The sequence below is a fragment of the Hippocampus guttulatus genome, chromosome 11, assembly GCF_054856545.1.
Source record: "Hippocampus guttulatus isolate MCC_2025c chromosome 11, RoL_Hgut_1.0, whole genome shotgun sequence".
NCBI lineage: Eukaryota > Metazoa > Chordata > Actinopteri > Syngnathiformes > Syngnathidae > Hippocampus > Hippocampus guttulatus.
Window position 1 is genome coordinate 8282667 of NC_141271.1, and position 13858 is coordinate 8296524.

At 41.1% G+C, this 13858-nt stretch overlaps 1 protein-coding gene across 2 annotated transcripts in view; it reads right to left on the reverse strand.

The window, feature by feature from the left end:
- itgbl1 (integrin, beta-like 1) overlaps positions 1-13858 on the reverse strand; it is a 36340-nt gene that overhangs the window by 21697 nt on the left and 785 nt on the right. For both annotated transcript variants that reach the window (XM_086124201.1, XM_086124202.1), the window contains exons 2-3: positions 10295-10497; positions 18-164 (exon numbers count right to left, since the gene is read on the reverse strand). In XM_086124201.1, the coding sequence (XP_085980327.1) occupies positions 18-164; positions 10295-10497 (350 nt within the window). The remainder of the gene's footprint in view (positions 1-17; positions 165-10294; positions 10498-13858) is intronic.

Below are 13858 nucleotides of genomic sequence, written 5' to 3' on the forward strand. Positions count from 1 at the left end.
TTAATGCAACAGTGTACCTCTGTTGGAGCATACCACCCCCTGTGGGTTTCTGCACTTCTCCCTGCTCTTTTTTCCAGAAAGGTTACACTCCTCTTGAAATTGGCAGGCCTCTCCAAACCAGCCGTCGTCACACTCACACTTCCCGCAGTCGCAGTAGCCGTGATCTGAAGGGAAACACCAGACACTGCATGCTGTTTATTAACGCTGAAATTTTGTGGTTAAAAATGGCACGCAAAGCCCAGGATACATGGTGGGTAGGGGGTGTTATTGTGGATTTGTGGGAGGCTGTCAATGTGTTTCCTTCTGTAGCACATTATTAGCATGTAAATATTATTAACTCTGACATTTTATGTCAGTCTCCGTGAACCAGGAAGTAGACTGCTATTGAACAGATGACACACTAATCAATACTGCAACATTGAGTTTTTTTGTTTTGGTTTTTATTGCTTTACTATTACTTAATTGAGATTTCAGTTTTGATCGAGGATTGTTTTTGTTGCTTTGGCGCTCAAGTCACAACGAAACCTTTGGTCGCATTCAGTGTGTCTATTCTTTGTTTTCTACATTGTTGTTGACGAACAAGAAAATGTCCTACTGTACTAACACACAAACAAACTGCTGCATGAGCTTTTCAGAGAAACAAATTAATTATTTTTGCTGTACGAGTCACCATAGATCTGCTCCCCACCACCCTAGAAATGCAGGTGGTGCCATCATCTCTGTACATTCTGAATGTCATTCTCCATGAAGAAGAAAGAAGCCTGATAACTATCATATGGAAAAACAAACACAATTGGTGCAGCACAATTGTTTTCACTTTTTCAAGAGGAATGTTTTCTCTCTATTTGCCATTCTAGTCATGATGGAACCAGTCCGCCCGCCACAGAATGCAAATAGCTTAGTCTGTCCTACTTACTGTACATCGGAAAATCGCTTTTCGTGAACCAAGAAATAGCCTAATAACAGACAAGCCAACTCATGAAGATCACACCATGATTATTTCACGTTTGTGAAGGAAAATTCTTTCAAATCACAATGGAGCCGTTCCTTCTGGCTAAGAATGAAAATTGTACAGGCATGTGTCCATTCCTAGCATCGTTCGACATCAAGCAGTAAATAGTCTGATAATTATCAAATGGACATATTGCAAGAATGAAACTCTACAATAGTTTGGGATGAGGGTGTTGGGGGGGGGGGGGGGGGGATCGTCTATAAAAAGAACTGTTCAAAACTGTCCGTTCTCAACATCCTATGTTGTACTTTGCAAAACAACAAAAAGCCTACTCACTGACAAAGGCTGCTTTTCACTTTTATTAGAGGAATTCATTGCGATGAGGTGAACCAGTCTTGGGTGTACCCTGCATCTGGCCCATCTCATATGAGATCAGCTCAAGCTCACCGGTGACCCAAATGTGAACAAGCAGTACAGACAATGACTAGATGATGAGAGAAACTCCTTATCTCTTTCCGATGATATGGTTTAGTCACAACGGGACTCTTCTCCCCACCCCAGTATGGAAATGATCCCATCCATCATTCATCATGATCCAGAACGCAGATAGATTGACAGACATACAATCCAATATTAATACTAAAACGTGTGCCTCATTGTTCAATCATTCCATTTTCATTAAACATATTTTCTTTCTGCCCCTCGAGTCATGACCAACCCCAAAGCCAGACTGCAAATGAGTCCCGTTCATCATTTCCCAATATCTTAAGTCATTCTCCAGGAGGCAGAAAGTAGCCTGTTAACAGGTAAACCATCTTGAAAGCATCAGTCTACAAAGTGAGTGGAATTTCTTTTCAGAGCTTGAGTGCCAATCAACAAATGCCTCCACCCAAGAGTGCGGATAGTGCTTCCAGTCATCTATTCCTAATGCCCCACTGTCATTCTCCATTAACCAAAAAGTAGCCTTTTAACACCCCCCCCCAAAAAAAATCCTCAATTTTCTCCACTTTTATTGGAGGAATACTTCTTTTTGTGACTCAAGTCATGATCAAATACCCTGTGCCATATAGAAAAAAAGGAAAACAGTTCAGGGTCTGACATCAAAGGTCCCGATGGCCCTGGGCCACTGCATGACTGTGACCGGCCACCCCACGTTCACTGATGGTGGCCACTGAGACTACGCGTTTCACTATTTCATCCACAGATACACTTGAACCTCCATGAATCAATTTTGCAAATCTTGTTTTTTGGGATGTCAAATGTTAACTATTCAGTTAGTTTTCACACTGCTAAAAACAACTTAATACTCAAAAAGTAACTACACAGAAGTATTATTTTATGAAAGACTTAAATAATGCAATATAAAGATGCCAAATATGCAATTGATGATTGAAACTTATATCATGAATATACAGGTATGGTGCCACTTCTGCCAGGGCAACCACAACATGGCTCATGTGGCCACCACCCAAAAAAGGCTTAATGTTGGACCCTGCAGACGGAATCTCCTGAGGCCGACCAGTCAGTGCAGTATAAATGTTGCTCGGTTTGCATTTGGCGACGAGGGACCCTGTATGTCACAATCATCCTCCGGATTCATTCATCATGTAAATTCGGTGTCCTTCTCAAGGGCTGTCCATCAGTCATTCGCAGTCCTGTCAGCCATCTATCCTCATTATCACTTCGTACACCTTTGAGAATCTGACAAATGAAAGTAGAGCACGAAAGCATTTCACTGTCAACAAGAGAATTTGCATTTGCGCATGTAATCGCTAACACACGTTGAGCGTGAGTAATTGTTTGATCTAAATCTTAGACCAGTAGTTTTGCCTAACCTCAAAGCTGGCTCTCGCCCTGGACTTTTAAATGGGTAAACATTGAAATGCTAAAATTAATAGAATGACTCGACTGAAAAAATAGTGTGCTCAATAATCCTCATTTTACAAAACTTGGTGTCCTGTTTTGGAAGTGGTTGTATTCTGTCAATGCCTTCTGTCCTTTCTTGACTTTTTGAGTCTTCCTACCCAGGTTACCTTTTCGTTAAGGGGACGCAAATCGTGCCTTGACAGGGTCAACTGGCATGTGAGCCAAGAAGCCGAATTAGAAAAAAAACAAAGTGCCATACTTAATGTGTGAGATTTGAAAGTGACGTCCACCCTCCTGCATGTATTTGTCTGGCCTCAACCAGTAGTCTGCCATAAATGGGAGTATGGCAACCACTTAATCTCCTTTGGAAGTTTATGTGTGGAAACGTCGTGTCTTGTTCACACTTTATCGTTCCCAGTAATTCACTCTGTCTTTGGGATGTCGCTTCCCACGCTACAACACGCACACACACAGACACAGATAGTTAGTCAGCCAATCAGGTTCTGCACAATCCCTAGTTACAACCAATTGGGGCCACAGGTGCCAAGGAGATATGAGTCAGTGACTCATACAATCTAACTTAATGACAAAAAACAACTTTACAAGAATGGCACTCAGCCCTGTGCCAGACCTCTGTAAAGGCTGAACAATGGAAATGTAATACATGCAACACTATCATATAGTTTATATTATAAAGAGCAGTGTGAACATTGAATTCCTCTAATGCAGTTAGAATTCATTAAAATAGATGATGACGAATATTCACAAACAGTCCTGTACATATTCACGCAGTTATTGGTATTCACACTAAAATAATGTATTTTCTGCACTATAAGGTGCACCTAAAAGCATTCCATTTTCTCAAAAGCCGACAGTGCGCCTTATAATCCGATGCGCCTTATATATGATATGGTGTGATAGTCTCTTTATATTCCCCATTGAGTTCTTTCCCTGTTGGTGTTCCTATCCCATCTAGTGGTGATTATTAGCAGGAACCAATTGTAACCTAAGAGGGTTCTGCCCAACACTAATTGACAAGTGCATTCGCCAACACACTCGAACAGACAACTACTTTGTGAGCTCTGCACAGCCATTATGAAACCAAAATAATCTCAAAAGCTTGGTTAACTACTGACTAAACGAAGGAAGAAGGAGTCAAGTAAGACATCTAAGGATATTTAGCCCCTTGTCAATGTGCCACGAGGTTTGTGTGCCCTTTTGTTGAATAAATTGTCTTCAAAACTTTTGTCTTTCATTTATTGTTTTGCCATTTGTATTTATGCCAAGGAATGAACCCTGTATTTTTATGGACTTCGCATCGTGCCTCATGCTACACCCTAAGGGAGCATCATATGGATCAATATTCTGATTTCTTGGATGTAGTATTTTATATGTTCTGTAGAGCGCTTTGTTACAGGTGCAGCGGTTGTGAAGGCCCTATATAAATAAAGCTATATTGTATTATATTGTAAACCTTTTAACATAACTCTATCTAGTGGATGCATAATGCAACTTCAGCCACTATTCTATGCGCCTTATAAATCGGCGCACCCTATATGTGAAAACAGTTTTAAAATAGGCCATTCATTGATGGTGCGCCTTATCATGCCGAAAATATAGTATCGATTGAGTATAGCTCACAAAGCACTGGACATTTTTTTCATTCCCCGTAACTAACATAACAATTGCTGGGAACCCTTCCTTGTCAGAAGACTGTTCCATACCTCACCAAAACTTAATATCTCTTCTTGAGCTTTTGCAAAACACCTTTAAAACTAACTGTTAAGCTGTTTCTGTCCTCCGATGTCAAAAATAACTGCTGTGAAATTGGTGGTCCAGTCATTTTGCAGAATACTGAACTGTAGCTATTGCATATCCACTTAATTTACTCAGTCACACATTTCAGTGACTAATTATCACTTTTCTCCTATCCTTGTGGGTGAGTGAGGAAGTCTCATGTTGACGGGGGACTAAAAAAAAAAAAAAAAGACTAGCAGACACCCATATTTGTGAGTGCCAACCTATAAAAGAAGCACTCTCCTTTTGACTTATTATGTTTCAAAACAGACAGGATGTTCTGGCACTTGTCTCAGCAGCAGAAAGTGTTAGTGGCACACCGTGGACTGTCAAGACTTGAGTGGCGTTTTTCCTCCCAACAGCCCACACTGGAATCATTAAGTGAGTCACAGCACTGCAAATGGCTCGCTTACAGTGTCTCAAGTAAAAACATATGAATAGAAAATATGTCTTTGAAATAAAACAACAAATAATGTTCCACCTCCAAATAACGGAAAGCAATAGACCTGACAAGCACTTCAACAGTACCCAATGGATATTGTAGTACTACTTATCAAAAGTAAGATTTGCTCCATATTTGGTTACTTTTGCCGAGTTCAGGGACTACAGGAGGACCTTTACCCCAGGACAAAGAACTATTGGAGGGCCATTGTATGTTTAGGTCAACAGGAACTATTTTTGAAATGCATTTTACTTTCGAAGGCCAGCTAGTACTGGGCTGGTACTTTCCAGAGGTCCATGGACATTTGCAGTGTGGTCTCCTAGTGCTGTGTATGTCTGGCTGCAACATTTTAGCTGCAGGAATTCTAAGGTGCTCAGGCGAAATACAGCTCGATAGTTTCAGTCGCGGCGGGCTCGGCATGACTGAAAATGTCGGTTGCTTGATCTCTTTTGTACTACCCCAAACCTTCTTGGCAGGGTCTTTTGACCCTGATAAATTAGCCTTATGGGTATTGTTACTGTTGTTTTATGGTTCCCGTGGCCTAAATGCACAATCGTCTTCTCATGTAAAGTTTCAGTGGTTGAAATGTGCTCCAAGTTGCAGACTACCTGGGGTTTCTAGATGACCACCCATGGACCGTGGACCGCACTTTGAGAAATTAACCCGAAAGTGATGGTGGCAAATTATTTCACGTCTGGCATCTAATTGCAAAACCCAACATCAGTTATGTAATTCTTGTACTGCATTTGGAGGTGTTTGATGTGTACTGCTGCTGACACAATGCCCCTTGGGTTTTATCCTCGCTCGCTCTTGGCAGTAAGGCCTGGAATCTCGGGGGGGGCTGCAGCCAGAAAAAGAACAGAGGTTGCAAGAATGAGCATTGTTCTGGATCGGAGATCCGTTTGGCTCATCTTCAGTCGCACCACTGTACCTCACCCAAGTATGAGGCTCGAGGTTATGTTTTGATTGCTGTGAGTTAGGATGACACTTAAATACAGACTGTTTTTTGTGAAACGTTTGACGATTGGGTCATGGGCCAAGGAAAAAAAGTGCCTTGCCGAATCTTAATTATAGACCCTGTAAAATTAATTCAGGGATTTGTTTCTACATACATTATACATGTTTGAAGACAAGTAGAGCTCTTCGAGGGCCCTTATCCTGCATGTTTTAGATGTCCCCCCCCAACAAATCAGATTCAAATGATCAGCTCATCAGCAAGCTCTGCAGAAGCTTGACAACTATATATGTATATACACACACACACACACTAGAGGAAATTACTCTGCTCAGCTTGGAGTGGAAAAGACTTCACGTGGCTATTCAGTGAGAAGAAGGGAGGGGGAGGTGTTTTTTTAAAGGCTGTGCCACGTTGAGCCTGAACAGCACTAGCTCTTCCAAAAAGATGTGAAATAGCTCCAGTTGCGCTTTTTTATTTTGAAGTTATCATCACGAATTTGTAAGCAATTTCCATACAACTGATTTGAAAAAAAAAATAACTGCTCAAATTCTAAAGAGATGTGAAGATGAAGAAAGGGAGGAGGGGAAAAACAATGGAAAGAATATCACAAGACATGTTTGCACATTTGGTGAGCAGATGTTGGTCAAGGCCATCATTAAGTTGCTGTGCTTGTTATCATGAGAATTTGGTAGAATTTTGTACAAAATAGTTTACTTATGTAAAAACAGGGCCAGCTGTCACATCATAAAATGATCATAACTTTTCCCAACTCAGTGACCCTTCAGCATGCGCATAAAAACACTATCTTTGACAGCCATGACCTTAAACATTTTTGTTGGGGGGGGGGGGGGGGGCTGTGGATGCCACCATTTTGGATTCTCAGGGTCTACCTATGCACGCCCTTGATCCAAACCCCTTAATTGTGTAAAATTAAAGCCAAATTGTTTATAGTTGGATATGTCTGCTCTCCCACTATGAGTAAATTATGTCATAATAGAATTTATGACATTTTTTCAGGGAACAAACTGTTCACACTGTTTAGCATATGTGCAAACCCATCTGTACAATTTCTATGCCTCTTGTTGTCATTAGCGTATTCGTCTTTTTGATCTCCGATAAAATGAAAGCACACCATTAATCTGACTGAGGGTGAAAAGAAACATTCCCCAAGGGGGAGTTCCCATTCAAGAAAAACAGATTCTCTCTCTCACACACACACACGCATACACTTAAATGAATTAAATAAAATGAAAAAACATGTTAGAGGATTATGCCTACATCATGTGATTTTTTTTCCCCCCTAGGACTAAAATGCCAAAGAGCCCTTAGTTGTCATGATCACATTCTGTCAGTGTCTGTTGTGCCTGTTTTTTTTGTTTTTTTTTGGAAATAACTGTTTCTTTTGTTAGATCAACTTTCCTGAGTATACATTTGTGGGGTCCGAATCTGTCCGTAACCTTCCGAATGCCTGACACTGGTATTTATTCTCTCAAATCATCCTTAAATGTGGAACATGGATATTTCTGCATCTGAATGAATGCCATACAGTATTTGTCCGTATAATACGTCCTCCATCTCTACTTTTATAGAACAACAAAAAACACCCCCGAGCACTTACACTTAAAGAAACGGGACAGTATGGAGTTGAAACTGAAAGCAGAAAGTAACAAAAGCTCTGCCTTTGAAATTACACTTCACTCAACATACTGAGGATAATAACTCATCTTAGAGAGTTTGCATTACGGAAACATTGAAAATCTTGCACATAATGGAGCTATTCAATTTCAAAAAACGTGAAGGGCATCAAACATAATTGGAGAAATCGCCGACTAATTCTAAACAACAACTTAGACAAGACTTAGATCTGTTACGTTCAGTATGCTTTGATAATATTTCTGCTCCTCTGCTATGCACTCCTTTGTGAGACTGTCACTGCGCTATCGCCTGATCCCTTACATATCAGTGTGTTTTGGTGCGTGAGCGCACATCAAGGTGTGAAACACCATCACTCCTTGGATGCCAAGCAGTCCAGCAGTGAGTGAAAGCCCATTATCGGGGGCCGAAAAGTCCGGCCTCATCGTTCCAGACTGCTGAACCATAATGAGCTTCTCGCAGCAGCCATGTTGTCTGACCAAATAAATCACTCGCAAAGCCATCACGTGCAACTGCCGCCCGAGCCTCTATTCACATCTCTATTACTGTAGACCTGCTCCCCATGTGCAACTGCACCTTTTGGACCATTCAACCCTGACATCTGGATTCAGGTAATTACACTCCCATACAGTGTAATAAACATACAGGCCCCTATAGCAAAATACCATGCATCTCACCCAGTGACTGTCCCAGGAAGCCTAGTAAAAAATAAAGGCAGCAACACTCGGTACACTACACATTAGTTCATTCACCATTTTCGACGTCATTTATTTTATTCTATTCAGGCTCATGAGCCGAACCCAGTGGATTTGGGCTCCCCAGTCAGTCGAAGAACTGAAAGACAGACAACCACTCAGGCTGTCACTGAGTGGGAAATCAGCTCACGTTGCCTGCGCCGAACCGCTGGGCAGTCAGTGACTACATAATGCGTGTGGTTACAAAAGCATGCTTGTGTTTGCGTCACATTTTGCACAGTGCTATGTTAGTTTTGACTGCAATGTGTGCGGCTAATGATAATTATGTAGTGGAATCAACTAAATATGAATATAAATATAGCAATATACATCCACTGGACTCTTATAGGTAACCCTTCATATTATGCTTGTTTACAAAGTGTTTTTCGCCTGCTCCAAGCGCCCTGGTGAAGTAATGATTTCAAGTTTTCACTGCTGCAAAGTGGAGTTTATGTTTTGTTGTTGTTGTTTTTATGATATATTTTTTTTAATTGAGATAATATTTCATTGTTTTATTCAGGGCAGATTGGTGGATGACTGGCTAGCACCTCACCCCACAGTGCTGACGTCATGGGTTTGAATCTGGGCTCCGGTCTTCAGTTCAGGGTGAACCCTGCCTCTCGTCCAAAGACAGCTAGGATGTGCTCCAGCACTCGCGCAAACCAAGTGAGGACAAGCGGATCAGATAGGAATGATTGAATGTTTGTTTCCTTTCTATTCTTAGACAGCGAGAATCATCTACTCTATTTGCAAAGTGCTGTGGCTATCGACATGAACCAAAAAGCAGCTAGCTGAATAAAAACTATTTCAGATTTCTTAGAGAAATGTATTTTCTGATTTGGCAGTCGAACCATTCCCCAAAGCCCAGCGCACAATGGGCCACACAGCCGAAAGCGATGGAAATGGACAATTTCGAAAATGTCAGTCCACATGTGACGACGTCGAACTGGTGCTGGTGGCAGCAATTTGGATTGGTCGTCAAATGATTGTTACGCAACCCAATGAATAAGATGCTGCTCTTATTGAAGTGAATGGACCTGACAATGTGCTCAAAAATATTTTTACCACAAATTATTTCAGCTAATCTATTTCATCCATTGGTACATGTGAGATTGTAACTCTGGTTAAGTATTGTTGTAAAACCCAACATGTACGGTACCACGTGTACATGTGTATTGTATAGACTTTATTTTTATGTCTTGGTGGCAGAACGTAAGCAGCTGTTTCTGAACCGGCTTGAACCTGGAAATGAAGATGATGATGGTGATGATTATTGTTATTATTATTGTTATTATTATTATTATTTTGTCTGTGTGATAGCTTCTGTGCATTTTTTGGGCTGTAATTTGCAGCATCGCCACATCAATGCAAAAGTGATTGCCATTTTGAATCACTGCAAAAACTGTGGCTAAGACTCGACTCTTGTGAAATCTGGCAAAATCATGCACACTGAAAGTGTGCAGTAGAGGCTGCCACAGGTCCTACCCCAATCAATTGGCACCTGTTGTCATGGTCAAGCAACAGAGGCCAGGCTAGTCCAGACTGTTCTGGAATGAGTACTGCAGGGATGGGCAACTTAAATGATGGCGTGACTGTTTTTTCACGCTACCGGGAAGCCACATAGGACCACACACTTCCGGAACCAAATGTATGACAAAAATACCAGTTTAAATATGGACAAAATATGTGTCACCCGCAAATAGTGAAACTCTGCATTTGTCTGATACTCAGTAAAATCCATTGGGGAAAAAAATCATTTTTTTGTAAATCCAAAGATTTCTTCATAGAATGCTGATAAATCAGTTGCTCATCCCTGCAAAAAGTACTGTTCTAGCTCTTTTTGACAACTTTAGTGAATCATTTGCTTGTGTTGCATATGTTTGTGTACGCACCATTACAATTTTTTTCATTGTGTGTGGCACAGACCCAGTCATGGCACTCGCAGCGAGGCCCAAAGAATTTCCCTGGATCTGACGCCTGGCACACGCACACACCGCAGTCGCACTTGCCCCTCCCGCTGCAGATGTTGCCATCGGGTGTCCGGCAGCGACGCAGGGAAGACTCAGTGGAGAGTCGACACACGCCAGCCACCTGGCTAATAAACAACAAAGAAGACCAAAAGTTATCTTTTATAATTTTCCAAGAGAAGAAAGGAATTTAGCTTTGTGAAAGACTGCACTGCCCCACCAAAAAAAAAGGGTACATGGGAATACTGTACATCCAATGCCATTTGCACAAAAGTCAGTTTTGTAAACCACTTAAGACCACATCGCGAAGGTTTGTGAGTTTTGTGAAGGTAGCGTATGTTGAATTTGCATCAGGGCTCATTCGAGGTTGCATTCGCAAACAGTTTTAATGGTGGCAAACAGTTTTTCTTGTAGCCACGACATTTGAAAAATTTCAATCTTTGTTTGCAACAAGAAAAACTGTTTGCAATATATCCATGCATCCATTTTTCGATCCGCTTATCCTCACAAGGGTCACAGATTGTGCTGGAGCCTATCCCAGTTGTCTTTGGGCAGTAGGCAGGGAACACCCTGAACTGTTTGCCAGCCATTCGCAGGGCACACAGAGACCAACAACCATCCACGCTCACACTCACAATTCGGGCCAATTTTAGAGTGTTTAAATAGCGTGCCGTGCATGTTTTTGGAATGTGGGAGGAAACTGGAGCACCCGGAGAAAACCCATGCAGGCCCGGGGAGAACATGCAAACTCCACACAGGGAGGCCGGAGCTGGAATTGAACCTGGTACCTCTGGCCTGTGAGGTCGACACGGTAACCACTGGACCACTGGGCCACCCTGTTTGCAATATATGTTGCATGTATTTACAGTACTTTGAACATGTTTTATATTTCATTGGACTTAAGAACAACTGTTTGCCACCATTCAAACAGTTTGTGACTGTCTGGAGACCCTTTGCGACCTTCAACGAATCCCTGATGGCAAATCGACATTCACTACGGTTGCAAACACCCGTAAAAAAACTTCGCTTCTCAGTGGGATGCTAGTAACACTGCTAATGTGTAGTGGTCAGCGGCATGTATCCTGTTACAGCTGCACAAGTCAGTTATGCGAACCAGTATACTGCCAGTATTACAGGGTTGAGATGTATCCTACACCAGATGCACAAGTCACCTATGTGAACTACTGAACTGCCAGTGATGAAGAATTGCGGTCAGGGGAATGTACGCCACAGCAGTATCGCAAGTCAGCTGTATGAAACACTGCACTGCCAATGGCCCGGGTTTAAGGTCATGGGAGTCTAATTAATTGCATACGTCAGTTATGTGAACCACAACAATACCAGCAACCAGATGTTGAGGTCATGCAATTCCTCACAACAACAGCCAGAATAATAATAAAAACCACGTGGACCACTACACTACCATTACCTGGAATTAAGTTAATAGGAAATTATCGCAAACCAGGTGCAGAAGTCAACCATATGAATAACTACACAACCAGTAAGGCAGGGTTGGGGGTCATGCAAAGCTTTCCCTCACCAGCCACATAAATGTCAGCCAAATGAATCACTATTCTTGCAATAACCAAGGGTTGAGGACATGGGATCTACAGAACTCCATGTCACTTGCATGAAAGCCAATGAGAATGTGACGGAAGTCAATTGTCCTGCAGAAGTAAGCTGTACAAAGCCACTATACAGCAAGTGGCCTTGGTTTCGAGTCATGGAAATCTATCCATTGCTAAGAGCATGCAAGTCGGCAGTTTGGACCACGAAGCTACCAATGACCTGAAGTTTAGATCACAGGTCTCAATTTGTTCTACACTAAACTCCCACAAGCATGCATTTGTAGACATTGGTTTAGAAGGACTGAAAAGGTCAGTCCCAAAACTATTGCCACTACATTAAAGAATACAGTTATCCCAAATGTCTTGTTGAGATGCTGAATTAAGATTCTGGGCAAAATACCATTTGACTGATAAATTAATCTGCTTTTCTTTTCAAGTAGCTCACCTTTGGATGTCACATGCATCCAACATTGTAAATAACAGGCTTTTGTTCTCCTTCAGTTGCCAAGACTACACCTCCATCCACTTCACTTTTGTTTTTAGCAGTGCAGGACCTTCATTAAAGAATGACTCACACCCACTTTAGCACTCATATTGTTATACCTGTTTTTTGTTTTGTTTTGGGTTTTTTCAAAGTGAATCTGTCAATTGAGAGCTGCTGCTGCTTCCTGCGTCTAATACGTGTGTGTGTGGGTTTACCAATAAATACAACATCATGGACAACAAAACACCAAGATGATGCAAATTACGAAATTGTCCCTCAAATCTGGAAACATTTCATTCAGCTGAGAATAAACATTAGGTACAGTTTTGCAATCTTAATGAGATCAACCACAGGAACACTTTCAATTTTCATGGTTGACACCATAATAATCAACAATAAAATACACTAAAAATAAATAGGGAAAAAAAGAATCTGTAATATTATTGTAAGCACTGTAACAGTATGTACCATTTGAAAATGACAAAGTAAAAAAGGAAAACTGTAAGAAAACTGTACTTAAATAATAATTAAATTAAAATATATTGTGCACAAAAGTTAAATAAAAAAATTACGTGAATGAATGTTCAATCAACAAGAGATTGAATACAAATGCATTGAACTTAAAAGTTAAATACAACTGAACTGTACCCAAATCTACAGTACTGGATTATAAAAAAGTTTCATCCACTGTAATATTATACACAGATTGAACATTTAATTCAGTGATTCTTTTGCATACCAGTACAGGACACTCATATACTGATAATACCACACTTTGGGAATCACTGTACTCCAAAGTACAGCACCAATAGCAATCATGTTGTTAAAGTAATACTTCTCTGAGAGTGTCTTTCAAAATCGAGCATTATTGTATGAAAAATCTGTGGCATTAGATGGCAAGTATAACTAATTAGGTGCCAATGAAAAATTGACAATTTTTACAAACAATGACACCAAAGATAATGTTAATTGCAGTTATAGTCTAGTATGCAGACGCAAAATTATTGCATACATTAATATAGATGATAAATAACATAAAACATAGCTTTGATTAGCATGGTGCGACACGGTGGTCGACTGTTAGTGCGATTCTGGGCCACGGCCCTTCCTGTGTGGACTTTGCATGTTCTCCCCGTGCCTGTGTGGGTTTTCTGCGGGTACTCCGGTCCCCTCCCATATTTCAAAAACATTGATCATTTTAAATTGTCCTCAGGTGTGATTATGAGTGTGACTGGTTGCTGTTCTTCTCTGTGTGCCCTGTGATTGGCTGGCAACCGGTTCAGGGTGTCCCCCGCCTACTGCCCGAAGTCACCTGTGCTAGTTTCCAGCATACCCGTGACCCTTGTGAGGATTAAGTAGTTCAGAGAATGAAGGGATGATTGTTTGCATTTTATTTTTTAAGTACATTGCATGCATTTAACTCAAACATTTGGAACA